General features: G+C 42.6%; 1 protein-coding gene across 3 annotated transcripts in view; it reads right to left on the reverse strand.

The window, feature by feature from the left end:
• Positions 1-19,283, reverse strand: part of LOC140385184 (arf-GAP with SH3 domain, ANK repeat and PH domain-containing protein 1-like) — a 414,311-nt gene that overhangs the window by 278,240 nt on the left and 116,788 nt on the right. For all 3 annotated transcript variants that reach the window (XM_072467067.1, XM_072467065.1, XM_072467066.1), the window contains exon 4: positions 4,236-4,308. In XM_072467067.1, the coding sequence (XP_072323168.1) occupies positions 4,236-4,308 (73 nt within the window). The remainder of the gene's footprint in view (positions 1-4,235; positions 4,309-19,283) is intronic.

The following is a 19,283-nucleotide window of genomic DNA, read 5'->3' on the forward strand; positions in this document are numbered from 1 at the left end:
TACAACTGCAGCAAGACTTCTTTATTATTGTATTCCAATACCTTTTTAACAAAGGGCAACAAGCTATTTGCCTTCCTCATTACTTGCTGCACCTGCTGAATGCAGAAAATATTGATTAGGATGCTACTGCGACTTGGTGGTTTGAGTTATATGGGGAGGCTGGATAGACTGGGACTTTTTTCCCTGGAGAGTAGCAGGCTTAGGGGTGATCATACAGTGGTCTACAAAATAATGCGGGGCATAGATAAGGTAGATAGTCAACATTGTTTCCCAAAGGTAGGGGAGTCTAAAACTATAGGGCATAGGTTTAAGGTGGGAGGGGAGTCCAGAGGGGCAATTTTTTCACACAGAGGGTGGGGAGTGTCTGGAACGAACTGCCAGAGGCAGTAGTAGAGGCAGATACAATTTTGTCTTTTAAAAAGCATTTAGACAGTTATATGGGTAAGATGGGTATAGATAGATATTGGCGAAATGCAGGCAATTGGGACTAGCTTAGTGGTAAAAACTGGGCGCAATGAACAAGTTGGGCCGAAGGGCCTGTTTCCATGCTGTAAACCTCTATGACTCTACCTGCACACTGAGTTCCTTGTACGAGCACACACAAGTCTCTTTGAACAACAACAGTTACAAGTTTCACATCTTTCAAAAAATATTCTTTTCATTATGACTAAAGTGAAATACTTACCTGTATTGTATTCCATTTGCCATCTTGTTGCTCACTCACCTAACTTGTCTATGGCTGGGATTCTCCGTTGCGAGCCCGCACCGCTACCACTGCTAGTGAGGATGGAGAATTTGCTGTTCAGCTAAATCTCCCATTCACAGGAGCAGAGAATCCCGCTGCCGTGAGCGGGCGGCAAATTCCGCCCTATATCTCTTTGCAGCCGCTCTATATCCACCCCATAGCTTACCTATCCACTTAGCTTGACCTAATCAGCAAATTTAAATACATTACTCTCCATCAAAGTCCTGTAAATAACTTGGGCCTCAGCACGGACCCTTACGGCAATCTGTTATACACTGCCTGCCCACTTGAAAAAGAACTATTTCTGTCCATTCTGTTTTCTATCCATTAATCAATCCTCTAACCATGCTAATTATCCCATGAGCTTCTATCCATGCTAATTACCCCTTACGCCTTTATCTTGCCAATTAACCTTTCGTATGGCACCTTTTGGAAGTCCACTGTTTTCCAATGTATCTACCCTACTAATGACATTTTCAAAAAAACTATGTCAAACAGGCCTTCCCTTTAGTAAAACTATGTTAAATTGTTCTAATCATATTATGCGTTTCAAAGTTGATTGTTAAGAATTCCTTAATAATACATTCTAATATTTTCCCAACAACTGACATTGGGCCAACTAGCCTGTGGTTCACAAATTTCTCTCTCCCTCTTTTCTTGAAAAGCAGTGTAACATTTGCCAACTTCCAACCTAGTGGGACCATTCCCGAATCCAAGGAAATTTGGAAACTCATAAAATCATAGAATTTACAGTGCAGAAGGAGGCCATTCGGCCCATCGAGTCTGCACCGGCTCTTGGAAAGAGCACCCTATCCAAGGTCCACACCTCCACCCTATCCCCATAACCCAGTAACCCCACCCAACACTAAGAGCAATTTTGGACACTATCGGCAATTTAGCATGGCCAATCCACCTAACCTGCACATCTTTGGGCTGTGGGAGGAAACCGGAGCACCCGAAGGAAACCCACGCAGACATGGGGAGAACGTGACCCAGCCGGGAATCGAACCTGGGACCCTGGAGCTGTGAAGCAACTGTGCTAACCACTATGCTACCGTGCTGCCCCTAGTACATCCACTATCTCTGCAGCTCTCTCTTTTAGAATCCTACTGTGTAAGCCATTAGGTCCGGGGGATTTGTTGGATTTTAGCCGCTTAAAGTTTCTCCAATGCTTCATCTCTGCTGATGTAATTGCCCTAATTCCCTCAGTCTTCTTCGCCCCTACGCTATCGTTCATTTTTGGTTCGGCACTTGTGTCTCTTTCTGTGAAGACAGATCAAAATATTCTTCAATGCTTCAGCTACTTTCTCACTGGTCCCTAGGATGGGATGGTTTCCCACGACAAAAGATTGAATAACGTGGGCCTATATTCTTTCATGTTTAGAGGAATGAAAGGTGATCTCATTGAAACATACAAGATTATGAAGGGGTTTGACAAAGTAGACACAGAGCTTGTTTCTGTTTGCAAGGGAATCTAAAATATAGGTGTACAGTCTCAAGACGAGGATAGAATCAATGTTTTTCACTCAAAGCGATGTGAATCTTTAGAATTCTCTAACCCGGAGATTGTAGATGGTATAATGTTGAATGTAGTTAAAGCTGAAACTGACAGATTTTTGTAATCTCATGGAATTAAATGGATGGTACAATGGAGTTCCAAGATCAGCAATGATCATATTGAAATGCAGAGCAGGCTCAACGGGCCACAAGGTCTCTTGCTCCTATCTCTTGTTTTGTTCAGTTCAATTGTCCATGCAGCACATTGCAAGTAAACAAAATTCCTCTATTTATCCTTCCTGTTTATTTCCTTTGTTCCCATTTCTTGTCTTTCATTTTATTGTTTTTGGTCCCCTCCACCCATAACTGGACTATGCCTTTAAGCAGAAGACTCAAGCTGAAGCATCCTGCTTGTCAGGACATTGTGTTCCCAAGTTTTATGTTTGGAGCAGAAACGCCAGACTCTTAGCAGTGGGTGAATCTTCAGAAAGTTTTGGAGGAAATCGGTGCAATTGGTTAACTGGCAACCGGTGAGTTGTCCAGGGACCGGGCCTGACAATGGTCAGTGACTGACTCCTGCATGATGCTTTAGCAGAAGTGTTTGAAAGAGAAGGAACATGCGCTCTCTCTCGCTTGAAGTGAGGGAACTGCTTTATTGTTCTAAAACCAATGAGTGCTTGCCACATCTTTGTTGTAAACTTGAATTACAGAGAAAGTAGGCAACCTGGCCAGAGAAACTATCTTAAGTCTAGAAGGAACAAGTTACGAAATGAATGCCTGTATTTCAGAAACACACTAACTAGAATTCATCATATATATAATATATACACAGAGGGAGAGAGAGAGACGAGAGAGAGAGACAAGAGAGAGAGAGAGACAAGAGAGAGAGAGAGACAAGAGAGAGAGAGAGACAAGAGAGAGAGAGACACAAGAGAGAGAGATAGCGAGAGAGATAAGTGAGAGAGAGAGACAAGAGCGAGAGAGACAAGAGCGAGAGAGACAAGAGCAAGAGAGAGACAAGAGCAAGAGAGAGACAAGAGCAAGAGAGAGACAAGAGCAAGAGAGAGACAAGAGCAAGAGAGAGACAAGAGCAAGAGAGAGACAAGAGCAAGAGAGAGACAAGAGCGAGAGACACAAAGCGAGAGAGACAAAGCGAGAGAGAGCCAAAGCGAGAGAGAGAGAGACAAAGCGAGAGAGAGACAAAGCGAGAGAGAGAGAGACAAAGCGAGAGAGAGACAAAGCGAGAGAGAGACAAAGCGAGAGAGAGACAAAGCGAGAGAGAGAAGAGAGAGACGAGAGAGACAAGAGAGAGAGAGAGACAAGAGAGAGAGAGACAAGAGAGAGAGAGAGAGAGAGAGAGAGAGAGAGAGAGAGAGAGAGAGAGAGAGAGAGAGAGAGAGATATGAGAGAGAGAGAGAGAGAGAGAGAGAGAGAGAGAGAAAGAACAGAAGGGGATGTGTGGGAAAAGGGGTAGTCGTCAGCTAAATTAGAATAACTATATAAACTATACATAATAAAAAGGTTACGTGTGTCAAAGTTACAAATCTGGTGACTGGGGTTTATTGGGCTCAGCTAAGGTCCTCAGTTATTTTAAATAAAATCTAATTTCACCTGTGTTGCGACTCCGGGTCAAGTGGGCTGGCATTGACCGCACACTAGGCCAGGTGGTTGTGACATATTCTCAAGATCATTGTGATATGTAGACCACAGCTCTTGTACTGACAAAGACAACAATAAGTTGGCATCAACTGCCATATTTTCCCGACTTACATTTTAATTTTTATACACTTACAAGAATTAGCATACTGAGTTCACTAAGAAACTGCAGTGAAAACCTTCACCAACATTATGAAAAAAATCCAATTGGGAACATATACTTTGATTAATTATCACAATTTTGTTGTGCAAGGCATGTTACATATTTAAAATACATTGCTTACCATATACCATGTTTAAAGACAGAAAAAGAATAAATGTTGCAGCTGAAACATACCTTGACCTGAAGTGTTTATTGATTTTGCCGATTTCTTTACTTTTTGTAGTGCATTTTTGTCCAAGTCTAATGTCTAGGGAAGGAAACAGAAAAGAAAAAATAATTACATCATTTGTCACATTTTGTTCCCTTACTTAAGCACAACCCCCCATTCAATGACTTGAAAAACAATAATGAATGTTTCAAGGGTAATACATTAACCAGATTGGTTTTCACTCTCTCGGACTTTCCCTCCCCAAATCAACCAAATCTTTGGATGCAATTGTGGAGATATTTAAATAAATGAAGTAATCGGAGTACCTAAGAACCCATCCTCATGGTGACAGAAGCTAACAACGCATGGATAAAAAATAGAAAACGTGCATTTATATAGCGTCTTTGTACTTCAAAAGCTGGAAGTGCTTTGAGATGTCCAGTGGTCATGAAAGGTGCTCGATGAATGCAAGTCTTTCTTTCATGGCCATTAGGCGTCCCAAATGTTTCACAACCAAATTACCTCTTGAAAGGCAATCGTTATTGCGACACAGCAAACGAGACTGCTAGGCTCCCGCAAACAACAATGAGATAACAATTAGATAATATGTTTTGGTGACGTTGATTAAGGAATATTGACCAGGGCACAGTAGATAATGTCGCTGTTCCTCAATTAAATGGTGTCATGGGATTCTTCAAGGCCACCTAAGGGCATGGAACGTTTCATCCGAAACACAGCATCTCTGGCAGTGCAGCATTCCAACTGTAACACACTTGAGTGTTAGCTTCGATTATTGTGCTCAATGGAATGGAACTTGAACCCACAACCTTCTGACTCAAGAGTTGGGGCTGCCACAGTTGACAGTAGATGCAGCAAAAATGCAAAGATAATTAATCCAACTAGTTTGCTACTTTATCAAAAGTCTATTGGTCAGGATCTTTATTTTGAGGGGTTAAGCTACGCCCTTCACTATTCATTTCTGATACAGTTTGCTCATAGACATCGGCAGGTTTGTCAGTGGAAACGTCCAGTCATCCAGTGTTTGTTTGAAATCCATGCCCTCCAGGAGGAATTATCATGGGAATGGGGAAATGGCAGAGGCTTTGAACAAATATTTTTATGTCTTTGTCATCACAGAAGACACAAGTTCCATACCAGAAAAGACAACACCCTAGGGACTAAAGAGTGAGGAAATTAAAATCAGAAGAGAATGTATTGGAGAATTAAGTGATTATAATCTAACAATTCCCAGGGACCGGATGGCCTACACCCTCGGGTTCTAAAAGAGATAGCACATTCACTAACTTTGTAGCTATCTATGATTTAATAACATTTCTTAGATTGAGTAACAGTTCCATTAGATTGCAAGTTGCCAAATGTTACACCAATTTTTAAGAAAGAATGGAGAGAAAGAGAAAAGTGTGAACTGGGTGCCAGTTAGCCGAACATGTTGAGAAAATGCTGGAATCTATAATTATGGAAGTCTTCACAATGGACTTAGAGAAACATTTCGATTAGAACAAATCAATTACTGCTGGGGCCAATATTTCAGCATTGGTAACAGATAGGAAGCAGGAAAGTGGAAATAAAGGTTTTTTTTTTCAAATTGGCAGGCAGTGACCAGTGCAGTGCTACGAGGATCAGTGCTGGAGTCTCAGCTACATAGGTTACTCTCTGGCTTAAAGATTGCATCAAAGTTTTCTGATGATACCACGTTAGGTGGAAAGGTAAGCTGAGGGCATAAAGAGGCTGCAAAGAGATATAGACAGGTTAAATGAGTGGGCAACAAGATGGCATATGGAGCATAATATAGGGAAGTGTTAAGTTATTAATCTTTTGTGCGGTACCTTTTTGGAAAACCAGGTATATCTACTGGTTCCTCCTTATCTACTGGCCACATTCTCAAACTCTAAATTTGTCAAACAGGATTTCCTGAAGCAACATTTCACTTGCACCTCCTTCAATTTGGTTTACTTATTCGCTTCTCTTAATTCTACATTGGTGCAAGTAAACCCAGACCGAGTGACCACTTTGTAGAACACCTTTGCTCTATCCACAAGCATAACCCCAACCTTCCTGATCCTTTCCATTTCAACTCTGTATCTTGCTCTCATGCCCACATGCCCATCCTTGGTGTGCTGTAATGTTCCAGTGAAGCCGAAAACAAACTGGAAGAACAGTGCCTCATCTTCCAATTAGGTATTTTAAAGCTCTCAGGACTCAACATTGAATTCAACAATGTTAGACTGCGACCATTCTCCTCCATCCTGATACCTTTCTTTATCCAAAACATTTTTGCCCCAATGCAAACCCACCCACCCAGCACCCCAACTGCGTCATTTGTCATTTATTCTTTAGTTTTGCTTTCCCTGAGCAGCAACCTTTGATCTCCCATTAAAATATTCTCTGCTACCCTACCCTTATGCCACTACCAGCTGTTAGGATACCGTTCAGACCCCAACATTTTTTAGGATACCAGACGAGAACCCGAAACATTTCTTATTGATTGATACAACTTTGATGAAAGACTACTTCACCCCGGGAGTGATGACTCTGAGCAATAGGTATCTTTTATGTTAAAATAAACTTTAATTTAAACTCAGAATTAACCCCACCAACAGCAAAGAAATAGCTTTACAATTATCAGGTAAACAGTTCTTAAATAAAAGGAAAAACCTGAAATTATCTACACCTGCCATTAATTCCAATTAAGTAACTCAATACAGTTCAAATATCACAAATAAATAAAGTTAACAAATAGGTTATTTGCTTAGCGGTGTAGACACTTGGAGAGAAAATCCCTTCCAAGGTTTCACTATATTCTTTTATAAAAATACAAATATGGGCAACGCTTGACTATGGAATTTGTGGATTGGGGGGGGGGGGGGGGCAGCGAGAGAGAGAGAGAAGAGATCTAATTTTGGTCCAAGTCTTCCAATAATCAAAAAGTACTGCTGAGACCAGTGACTCAGTATCTGAAAATTCTTGTAAATTACCCAAGAACCTTACACTGTATATGAATTATGCTTTTTCCACAAATTCAAACTGGCATGAATCTAGAATATCATGTATGCTCACTTGGAATCTTTTCTACACCAATTCTATATCACCAATTTTATCAAATAACTCTGCATTCTGCACTAGTGCATGGTCAATTCCTGCCCTACGGTCCCCAGAGTTCCAACACAAGTGAATTAACCAATAATTTGTATAAGGGTTGTGAGATCTTTGGCCCTTGACTGCTCCAATGACTTACAGGCACCAGATTTGTAAGTTTATTTTTAACAAAAATAGAGATAAGACATGCAACACTTATAATAGAATAACGGTCAGCTAATCTACTACTTCCGCCTTTACCGTCCCACCCTCTACCCAAACACACACAAGACAGACACACAGAGAAAGGGAAAGGTTAAAATGACGGGGATTAAATGGAAAAAGACAGATCAGTGCCCTTGTTGCTCATATGAAATCATTGTAGCTGGCTGTCTTCCCAGGATGCGGTGTTGAAACCACCAGTTGGATTGCTAACGAGGTTCTTCTGGCAGGTGCATTCAGTCAGAACTCCAGGGCTGCAGACGTTCCACCACATCCTCAGACATGTGCAATTCTCATTTGTTTCCAATTCCACCAGAAAGACCAAATTGCTTGTCTGAGATAAATGGAGTGTCAGAGAAGCAATTTCCACAAAATCTTAAACGTGTCTGGTAACCTTACAGGAAGAGAAACCCAAAAAGTTCCCTCCACCTCGGTCTTCAGACATTAAGCATTCATAGGCTGACTGGGAGGAAAAGCTGGCTGCTCCGTTTACCTGGAGTGAGCCCCAGTTGAGGTGTTTAAGAGAGCTCTACCCATTTTAGAAAAGAGCAAACTCTAAAGAGCGTCCTTCAACTCTAAGTTCAAACCCAAACTAAAATCAGATGACGCCGTCCTGTCCTTGGCAGAACATTCCAGAACGGTCAACACCAATCAGCATAGACTATCAGCTGAGAACCCGGCAAAGTAAACAGTTAATTGACTGACAACGAATTCCATCAAGGTGTGTCATCACTGATGTCAGCATGTCCAGTTGGATTCTTCTTTTTTACATTAAAGGTTAAGTCCATCTTAAAGGTATCGGTAGGTCCCAGTAATTGTCCAGGTACAAAAATTATAAAAGCCAAAACAAAAGAAAAAAAGAGAATAAACAAGGGACAAACGGGGATTAACAGGAGGATCCTTGCAATTCAAAAATTCAAATCTTCTTTCCAAATTGCATACAGGGAATATATAAATAAATGAAGCGACTGGTAACCAATGAGATCTATCTTTTGGTTGTAATAGGAACAAATGGGGATTAACAGGATGATCCTTACATACCTCCCCCCTAAAAGAATGAACTTTTTGGGCGCAGGCGTTTCATTACGAGGTATGCAAGACATACAACACCCATACATACCTATCTAACCCTGCCCCATTATACAAGTCCCTTTCTTCATTTCTACATTCGTAACAAGTCAGCTTTTAAACATATGACAAAGTAATTACAAACACATTATCTTTTCCAGGCATATATACAGGTTTAACATCAAGCTGTTGCAATCATAATCTCCAACAAAATAATCTTCCAAGTTTTTTAAATGTCTCTACAAATGCAAGTGGATAATGGTTTGGAAAAGTCCAGGGACACCAGCACAGATTCAGCCTCCAACGTGGCCGTCAGTCTCCCAGACTCTCTTTGGCGTTCCGTGAACCACAATGGTGTGAATCAGAGTATGGCACATTATTGGCTCGATGAATCTTTGGGGAGTTTTGGGTCAACATCTGCGGGCGCAATTCCACTACAGGGTTCTCTATCCACCTTCTGCTTAGTACTCAAAAGGAATTGATTGATAATTGCTTCACCTCCCTTGCTCTCCACATCCGCTCGAAGAGGTGCTGTAGATCTTCAAAAGGGATGTGGGTCAATCAGCCGCTTGCTTGGTATCACTCCACAGTCTCGACGGTCCTCATCTTGACTAACTAATGTAATGTTGTTAGGTGTACATTCCTTCACAGCAAACCTGCTCACCTAAAGGAAATGTTAATGGGGTTTCTGCAGTCTGCTCCCTTTACAGAATCCTCCCTATGAACCCCCACAAGTCCCATGGGCTTTCCTTGCAACTTCCAACATGCTGAACCCTCGTGGCCCACCTTGTTGCAATGGTGACACTCAGCTTCCAAGTCTCACCTCCACCCATGGTACCTTCCTTCCTGGTCTGAGGAGGTGATCTCGGAGCATTCCTAGCTATCCATTCTTTACCTTGGCTACTTGCCTTCCTCTCACTCTCCCCCTTCCTATCCTTTCCAGAATTATGGGGTGATGGAACAATGGAGCAAAGGTTTAAATTTTTATCTCATAATCGTCAGCCATAATTGCTGCTTGCCTAGCAGTCCCTAGCAGAGGGTTGCCTAACCCTCTGGTCTTCAACATGGGTTCGGTAAGAAATTCTTAAAGTCCGAGAATTACCTTTCTCAGAGCCTCATCGGTAGTTTCAACACCCAATGCTCGTACCTATCTATTACAATTGTTCTGTTCAACTCTTTCAAATGCTGCATTCGTCTGTCCCGGCTGACTCCTCAAAGTTCGAAATTTTTGCCTATATGCTTCGGGAACCAATTTGTATGCATCCAGAATCACCTTTTTTACTGTTTCATAGTCCTTAAACTTCTGCTCTGACAAGGACGCATAAACTTCCTGTGCCCGCCCCATCAATTTACTCTGCAGGAGTAATGCCCACTTTGCCTTTGGCTACTCCATTTGGGTCGCAATTTTCTCAAAATCCCTGAAGAACGTTTCTACTTCCTTCTCTTCAAAGTTTGGGAGAGCCGATATAAATTTGCAGATATTTAAACACTACTGCCTCACAGCGCTAGGGACCCAGGTTAAATTCCAGCCTTGGGTGACTGTCTGTGTGGAGTTTGCACCTTCTTCCCGTGTCTGCATGGGTTCCCTCCGGGTGCTCCCGTTTTCTCCAAAGATGTGCAGAATAGGTGGATTGGCCACAATAAATTGCCCCTTAGTGTCCAAAGATGTGTAGGTTAGATGAAGTTACAGGGATAGGCTGGGAGAGTGGGTCCAGGTTGGAAGCTCTTTCAGAGGGTCGGTGAAGACTCGATGGAATTATAATTCTTTCAAAAAAAATATCGTCACTGACTCCCATTCTAGGACTAACCTCCCCTCTATATTCTGGCAGCTTCCCATCTATTTCCAGTGCACCAAAGCTGCAAGTCTCTCTCCCTTTCTCTTTCTTTTCTCTCATTTTCCAACCTCAACACCTCCAATTCCATTTTTTTCTCTTTTTGCTTTTGTTGCATTTCCATCTCTCTCTGTCTATGCTGCATTTCTATTTCTCCGATTTTGCTGCATTTCTATTTCTATTCATAGAACATAGAACAGTACAGCACAGTACAGGCCAGGCCCTTCGGCCCACGATGTTGTGCCGACCATTTATCCTAATCTAAGATCAACCTAACCTACACCCCTTCAATTTACTGCTGTCCATGTGCCTGTCCAAGAGTTGCTTACATGTCCCTAATGACTCTGACTGCCCCATCTCTGCTGGCAGTGCATTCCACACACCCACCACTCAGAACCTACCTCTGACATCTCCCCTATACCTTCCTCTAATCACCTTCAAATTATGTCCCCTCGTGACAGCCATTTCCGCCTTGGGGAAAAGTCTCTGGCTATCCACTCCATCCATGCCTCTCATCACCTTGTGCACCTCTATCATGTCGCCTCTCTTCCTTCTTCACTCCAATGAGAAAAGCCCTAGCTCCCTCAACCTTTCTTCATAAGACATGCCCTGCAGTCCAGGCAGCATCCTGTTAATCTCCTCTGCACCCTCTCCAAAGCAACCACATCCTTCCTATAATGAGACGACCAGAACTGGACATAATATTCCAAGTGTGGGCTAACCAGGGTTTTATAAAGCTGCAGCAGCTCTTAAACTCAAAATTTGTTTCAATTCCCTTGACTCTAACTGCAACTAAACTCTCCCCAATTCAATTTCCCCACCAGAAGACATTCCTGATGCTACACTCGCTCATTAACTCCCGTGTTCCTAGCACCTCCATCAAATTTAAAAGCTTAGCAATTGCTTCAAGTGCCTCCACCTTCTTAGCTCTAGCTGGTACAGCCAGTTTTAATTTCCCTGCCAATTTGACTAATGGGTCTTTGCGAAGCCTCTCCAAATGAACCAGATCTAGGATTTCCATCTGAAGAAAATGCTTAAACATCCAGTTATATCACTACATATTGGGTATCTCTTACGCTATAACCCAAATTCGTTGCGCAACATTTCAAATCCCGAACAAGGACCCAATTTACGTAACGGCACCCTGGTCTTAAGCGTGGTCAATTCCAGCTCCACAGGCCTCAGAGTCTCCACGGGCCTCAGAGTCCTTCAAACCGAGTCTAAAAACCAGATGAAGCCTTCTTGTCCTTGGCAGAACATTCCAGAACGGTCAGCACCATACAAGATAGATTATCAGCTGAGAGTTCGGCAAAGTAAGCAGCTCATTCGCCAACAGCCAAGTCCATCAAGATAAGTCATCACCAATGTCAGCACATCCTGCTCGATTCCTTTTTTTTTTTAAACATTAAAGGTGAAGTCCATCTCAAAGGTATAGGTCCCAGTAACTCTCCAGGTATGAAAATTATAAAAATCAAGTCAAAAGAAAAAAGGGAATAAACAAGAGACAAATGGGGATTGACAGGAGGATCCTTACAATTCAAAAAATCAAATCATTTTTCTAAACTGTTTTCAGGAAATAGATAAACAAATGAAGAGAGGGGCAACCAATCAGATCTAGTTTTTGGTTGCAATAGAAAACTGCTCCCGAACATTTCTATTTTGAAAACCATGCTGTCTGTTGATCAACGATGCACTTTATTACAACTTAATGTTAGCCAATAATGCAGTCACTGAAAAACATTTAGTGCTTTATGTACATTTTTAGTTCGACAATTTCAATTTAGCTGAAATTTTGAATACTTAATGTGCAATTCCAAAGTATTTTGCCTGCACAAATTAACAGGATTGCCCACTGTAATCAGTCGATACAACAGATCCTATACCAGAGTTTCAAAAAATTCCTCAGCTAATCCAAATCATTTCATCGATCATACTATATCTAAGGCCACATGAGCAGAAACCAGCTTTATGCATTATGCTCAACAAAACTGCCCTTAGTCTGCCTTCGAATTCTGATTAAAATAGGAGCTAAATTCCATAATTTTCAATACACATAGCCATACACACAAAACATGCAAGTGGAATCATAATTGTCAGTGTTCAGTTGTCAACCTGGTTGGTCTGTCTTTTGAGGTCATTGCTCTAAAATGCAAATCCAGGTATAGCCATAATTCTACAACATTATGGTTAACGGGTAGTTAAATATATAATCTGATCAACAATTGCTTTTTTTCGGTCTCATTTTTAAAGGTTAGTTTACTGCTCAAAGTCACTATCTTGCTCTTCCAATAAGGCACGAGTCAGCCTGGTGTGGTTAATAACAACTTTCATTTCCCCAAAGGGATTGCATCTAATTTATCATATAATAATTAAATGAGTAGACTTGGGAAGTAGGCATTTTTTCAACCAACAGATGAGCTAATCTGATTTACCTTTCTTGCATGATTCTTGCATGCTAAGAAGTACACAAATGTTTTGAACAAAACTAATAAATATTAGAATACCTTTCAACGAGAGAAGCGAAAAGCCTTGTCCTCAATTACGGAGTATAGACTGTTCTGGGCTAAAGGATAGAATCTCATTGTAAGAACAGGAACCGAAAACTGAAGAAAATATTCAATTAACCTGCATCATTGTTCACCAAACATCTATGAATCAGCAATAATTAAAGCTGACGGATTTATACCTGGTATATTAAGTCTGGTCTTTAACTAAAGGAAAAATGAACACAGTTTAGTCTCCAACGTATCTAAAGGTTAATATTTACAGCAAAATAAAATCAACTTGATCCTCTGCAAAGTCAAGGACTGCCGAATATTTTACGATACTGGCAATATGCCATATTCCACAGTAGATGCATTAACCTGTCGAAGAAGACACAAATGCTGCAGGGTTGAAGGTTTTGCTTGAACAAAAATTCATCGTCCCTACAATTAAGGTTATAAATTAAATTGGAGAAGATTTTCCTGGTTTGAAAATGACATCACGTAAGTATTAGGTCTAACATCAATTGCTTTACAGTCTGACAAGCCACAGCAATTTTATCTATTATTTTTTAAAGTACAACGCTTCACCTTAGACCTGTATCACTTCAATCAAGATTATCTGGCTGGGGCGACACGGTGACACAGTCGTTAGCACTGCTGCCTGACGGCACCGAGGACCCGGGTTCGATCCCGGCCCCTGGTGACTGTCCAGGTGGAGTTTACACATTCTCCCCATGTCTGCATGGGTCTCATCCCCACAACCGAAAAATGTGCAGGGTAGATGGATTGGCCACACTAAATCGCTCCTTAATTGGAAAAAAAATAATTGGGTACTCTAAATTTAAAAACAGAGATTATCTGGTTGGTGCAGATGCCTGGTTGCTTTCCAGATATTTCAAAGCTGCATTAAGACACTGTGTTTAGCACTGTTGGTTACTATATATAGTTTTACTATTTTTGCATACACTTAAGAGTTTCCCTTTTACTAGCAAATTTCCTTTGGTAGTGTTCAATGTACAGCAAATGATGCCATGTTTTACCAAGCTGGAAACAGGCCTTGTAAACATGCAAGTGTATCTTTCTTTACAGCTACAAAGTCAGATTGTTGTTAAATAAACATGAGTCCATAATAGGTCAATTAAGACTGCTGCACAGTAGACACTGAATGAATTCATACAGACATTAACTAAGAAAATACACAGATGCTTACTCTATGTTGTGTCTGCTGTTTTGAAATGTAATAAAGTTGAGTGTCGCATCTGAAATGTAATAGATAAAAATACACCCTTTTGGGCATAACAGTACTTGGGATTATCGTTAAGAATAAATTAGCTGTGATGCTGTTCATGGTTTATGTCTAAGAATGCAGTGCTTTATGAATACAGAAACATTATACTATGCAGATTTTTTTTTTTTTTTTTTTTTTTAAATCAATGCATCACTTTAAGAGAACAAGTCTAAATAAGTTCCAAAACGGTTAAATGAGAAAATTCAAAATGCTTGAGCAGAATGTCTGAAGTGATATTTCTACTTGAAGTGAGAAATTTGACCTGGCACTTGCCATTTTTTGAATTTACCAGTGGAACTTGTACAAGCATTGCAATAGGCGAGATGAGGGCGACTGCCCTTGACATTAAGGCAGCATTTGACATAGTATTGAGTTCTCTGAGAAGGTGACCAAACAGGTGGATGAGGGTAAAGCAGTTGATGTGATGTATATGGATTTCAGTGAAGCGTTTGATAAGGTTCCCCACGGTAGGCTACTGCAGAAAATACGGAGGCATGGGATTCAGGGTGATTCAGCAGTTTGGATCAGAAATTGGCTAGCTGGAAGAAGACAAAGGGTGGTGGTTCTTGGGAAAAGTTCAGACTGGAGTCCAGTTACTAGTGATGTATCACAAGGATCTGTTTTGGGGCCACTGCTGTTTGTCATTTTTATAAATGATCTGGAGGAGGGCGTAGAAGGATGGGTGAGTAAATTTGCAGATGATACTAAAGTCGGTGGAGTTGTGGACAGTGCGGAAGGATGTTACAAGTTACAGAGGGACATAGATAAGCTGCAGCGCTGGGCTGAGAGGTGGCAAATGGAGTTTAATGCAGAAAAGTGTGAGGTGATTCACTTTGGAAGGAATAACAGGAAGACAGAGTACTGGGCTAATGGTAAGATTCTTGGCAGTGTGGATGGGCAGAGAGATCTCGGTGTCCATGTACATAGATCCCTGAAAGTTGCCACCCAGGTTGAGAGGGTTGTTAAGAAGGCGTACGGTGTGTTAGCTTTTATTGGTAGAGGGATTGAGTTTCGGAGCCATGAGGTCATGTTGCAGCTGTACAAAACTCTGGTGCGGCCACATTTGGAGTATTGCGTGCAATTCTGGTCGCCGCATTATAGGAAGGAAGTATTGGAAAGGGTGCAGAGGAGATTTACCAGAATGTTGCCTGGTATGGAGGGAAGATCTTATGAGGAATGGTTGAGGGACTTGAGGCAGTTTTCGTTGGAGAGAAGAAGGTTAAGAGGTGACTTAATTGAGGCATACAAGATGATCAGAGGATTGGGTAGGATGGACCGTGAGAGCCTTTTTCCTTGGATGGTGATGTCTAGCACGAGGGGACATAGCTTTAAATTGAGGGGAGATAGATATAAGAAAGATGTCAGAGGTAGGTTCTTTACTCAGAGAGTAGTAAGGGCGTGGAATGCCCTGCCTGCAACAGTAGTGGACTCGCCAACACTAAATGCATTCAAATGGTCATTGGATAGACATATGGACGGTCACAGGTCAGCGCAACATCGAGGGCCAAAGGGCCTGTACTGCGCTGTAATGTTCTATGTTCTATGGCATCAAGAATACAGCAAACTGGAGTCAATGGGGGAAATCCTCTACTGGTTGTATTCATACCTGGCACAAAGAAAGTGGTTGTGGTGGTTGGAGGTCAATCACTTCAGCTCCAGTACATCACTGCGGAAGTTCCAGTGTAGTGCCCTAGGCCAAAGCATCTTCAGCTGCTTCATCAATGGCCTTCCCTCCATCATAAGGTCAGAAGTGGGGATGTTCGCTGATGTCTGCATAATGTTCTGTATCATTCGTGACTGCTCAGATACTGAAGCAGTCCTTGTCCAATTGTAGCAAGACCTGGACAATTTCCAGGCTGTGGCTGACAAGTGACAAGTAACATTCACGCCAGGCAAGTGCCGGGCAATGACCATCTCCTACAAGAGGCTCTAACCATCGCCGTTGACATTTAATGGCATTATCAATGCTGGATCCCTCACTATAAACATCTTAGCCAGAAACTGAACTGGCTCAGCCATATAAATATTGTGGCTGCCAGAGCAATCCTAGAGCGAATAACTCACTTCCTGACTCCACAAAGTCTGTCCACCATCTACAAGGCACAAGTCAGGAGTATAATGGAATACTCTCCACTTGCCTGGATGTGTGCAGCTCCAAACTCAAAAAGCTCGCCACCACCCAAGACAATACAGCCTGCTTGACTGCTACCCTTTCCACAAACATTCAATCCCTCCATCAAACAGTGGCAGCTCTGTGTACCATCTACAAGATGCACTGCAGGAACGCACCAAGGTTCTTTCGGCTGCATCTTCCAAACCCATGACCACTATCATCTAGAAGGACAAGAACAGCAAATTATATCTTTTGTTGTGTCAAAGTCCTGGAATTCACCTCCCCAACTCCAACCCCAACAACACAGTGCATCTACACCTCAAAGACATCAGTGGTTCAGAGGCAACTCACCACCACCTTCTGAAGGGCAACTACAACGACACAAATGAATATAAAAATGTTATCCAATTTTGCACATGTTGCTTCCCTGACATTTTTCAACTATTTTTCTTTTTTCAACTGCTTTTTCTTCTATCCTTTGCTTTAGCACGTGGTGCATGACATGACATGGTTTCGCAGGGTAAGGAACAAGCAATGGTTCCAGATTTTATGTGGGGTAGGAGTTGTGATGGCTCTAACAGCTTCCTTTCCAACTAACTCCACCATCCCTCTTTCTCATTATGTCCTGTAACGGTACCCTTCAGCTTCCCACTACTATTATTCCAGTCCATCACCCTTCATTACCATCACTATCTCTAACATCTCTCCTTTGAACTAACCACGCAATCTGTGTTACCTTCACTTTCCTTTCACACTGTTACTCACTTCATTCAGAACACTCATCCACTTTCAGGTGTGCACTCAACAGAAAGCCAAAATCATCTTCACCCATTTCCCCCGAATTATCCCTTTAACCATTTTCCTCAGCTGTAATACATTCAAATTTAAACTTTAAAACATCACAGAGAGAAGAGATGATGTGGAGATGCCGGCGCTGGACTGGGGTGAGCACAGTAAGAAGTCTTACACCAGGTTAAAGTCCAACACGTTTGTTTCGAATCACTAGCTTTCAGAACACAACTCCTTCACCTGAGGATTCACCCGAGGAAGGAGCTGTGCTCCCAAAGCTAGTGGTTAGAAACAAACCTGTTGGACTTTAACCTGGTAGAGGGAAGAGAAACGGTGTCTAATTCCTTCAACCTCCACCTCTCCAAAGCCTGACCAATACCAGCAGAAAATAAGCACGTCCACATAAACCCACAGATAGTAAGCATGTTCACAAAACAGACACTTATTGACAGTCCGAAGACGGGGCTTTTCAAAGTACAGGTCGCGACCGACAAGTGGGTATCAGGAGGGTCACAGAGCGATCAGTCACACTGTTTTCTCAGTGGTCCCAATCGCGGGAGGAGCGCCCAATAGCTGCTACCAGCTTTTAAATTGAGAATGGCGGCCACTACCGGCTTTTGAATGAGAACAAAATGGGGCTGTGTGTAGTCTTCCGACCATAAGCAGCAGCAGTAAGCAGGTCACACGCACTTCAAAGAACAAAGAAAAGTGCAGCACATGAACAGGCCCTCCAAGCCTGCGCCGACCATGCTGCCCGTCTGAACTAAAATCTTCTACGCTGCCTGGGTCCGTATCCATCTATTCCCATCCTATTCATGTATTTGTCAAGATGCCCCTTAAATGTCACTATCGTCCCTGCTTCCACCACCTCCTCCAGCAGTGGGTTCCAGGCACCCAGTACCCTCTGCGTAAAAAACTTGCCTCGTACATCTCCTCTAAACCTTGTCCCTCGCACCTTAAACCTATGACCCCTACTAATTGACCCCTCTACCCTGGGAAAAAGCCTCTGACTATCCACTCTGTCTATGCCCCTCTGATATTCGTAGACCTCTATCAGGTCGCCCCTCAACCTACGTCGTTCCAGTGAGAACAAACAGAGTTTATTCAACCTCTCCTCATAGCTAATGCCCTCCATACCAGGCAACATCCTGGCAAGTCTCTTTTGCACCCTCTCTAAAGCTTCCACATCCTTCTGGTAGTGTGGCGACCAGAATTGAACACTATACTCCAAGTGTTGACATCAAGTGCCCTGTAAGCATGTGCTTTTGGTGCCAAATCACAGAGGGCAGCTTCTTCTATTTTCTAGCTGCTAGCAAGAAAGGAGGGCTAGAGGACGGTGAAGATGCATCACTTTGCTATAAGGAAGAGACAGCAAGAGACACAAATAGACAGTGTACCTAGTTGACCAAGATCTCACATCTGAATCTGTTGGCAGGAGTTGCTTAGGAGAGCCCAGGGCATGACAGAGCAGTGCTGGTGTTAACTCTGCACAGAGCTCCAGGGGTTCAGATGAACAGCCTACAACAGCCTTCCTTTCCTTTGGCACCACCCTCTTCCCTGGTGAAGAAGATTCCGTCTCTGGTTAGAAGATACTTAATTTGGGACTTCCGGGTGCGGCGATGACCAGCTGAGTCGCACGTTTCGGCAGCTCCCTGTGAAACGGACTTTTGGGCTCTTGATAGGAGCCCCAACGGCAATTTTAACGGCTGAAAACACCGTGCGGTAAACCAGAAGGGTGTTCCCCCTGGACACGGATGGAAAAAGGAGAGGAAAGTGGCCGGATTGCAGCGGATCCTTTGGAACAACGGCAAGGAAGGCAAGCAGAAACCAAGATGGCGTCGGAAGGTGGCAGTTTCATATGGGGCCCTGAACAACAAGAGTTTTTGAAACGCTGCGTGGAGGAGATAAAAAAGGAAATGAAGAAAGAGTTGTTGGCCCCGATATTACAGGCGATTGAAGGGCTGAAAGAGGAACAAAAGACCCAGGAGCAGGAGCTTCGGGTCGTGAAGGCGAAAGCAGCAGAGAATGAAAACGATATACAGGGCCTGGTGGTGAAGTCGGAGATACAGGAGGCACACCAGAAACGATCTGTGGAGAGGTTGGAGGCACTGGAAAATAACGCAAGGAGGAACAACTTGAGGATTCTTGGCCTTCCTGAAGGTGTGGAGGGGGCGGCCGTC

This window comes from Scyliorhinus torazame, chromosome 11 (assembly GCF_047496885.1).
Source record: "Scyliorhinus torazame isolate Kashiwa2021f chromosome 11, sScyTor2.1, whole genome shotgun sequence".
NCBI lineage: Eukaryota > Metazoa > Chordata > Chondrichthyes > Carcharhiniformes > Scyliorhinidae > Scyliorhinus > Scyliorhinus torazame.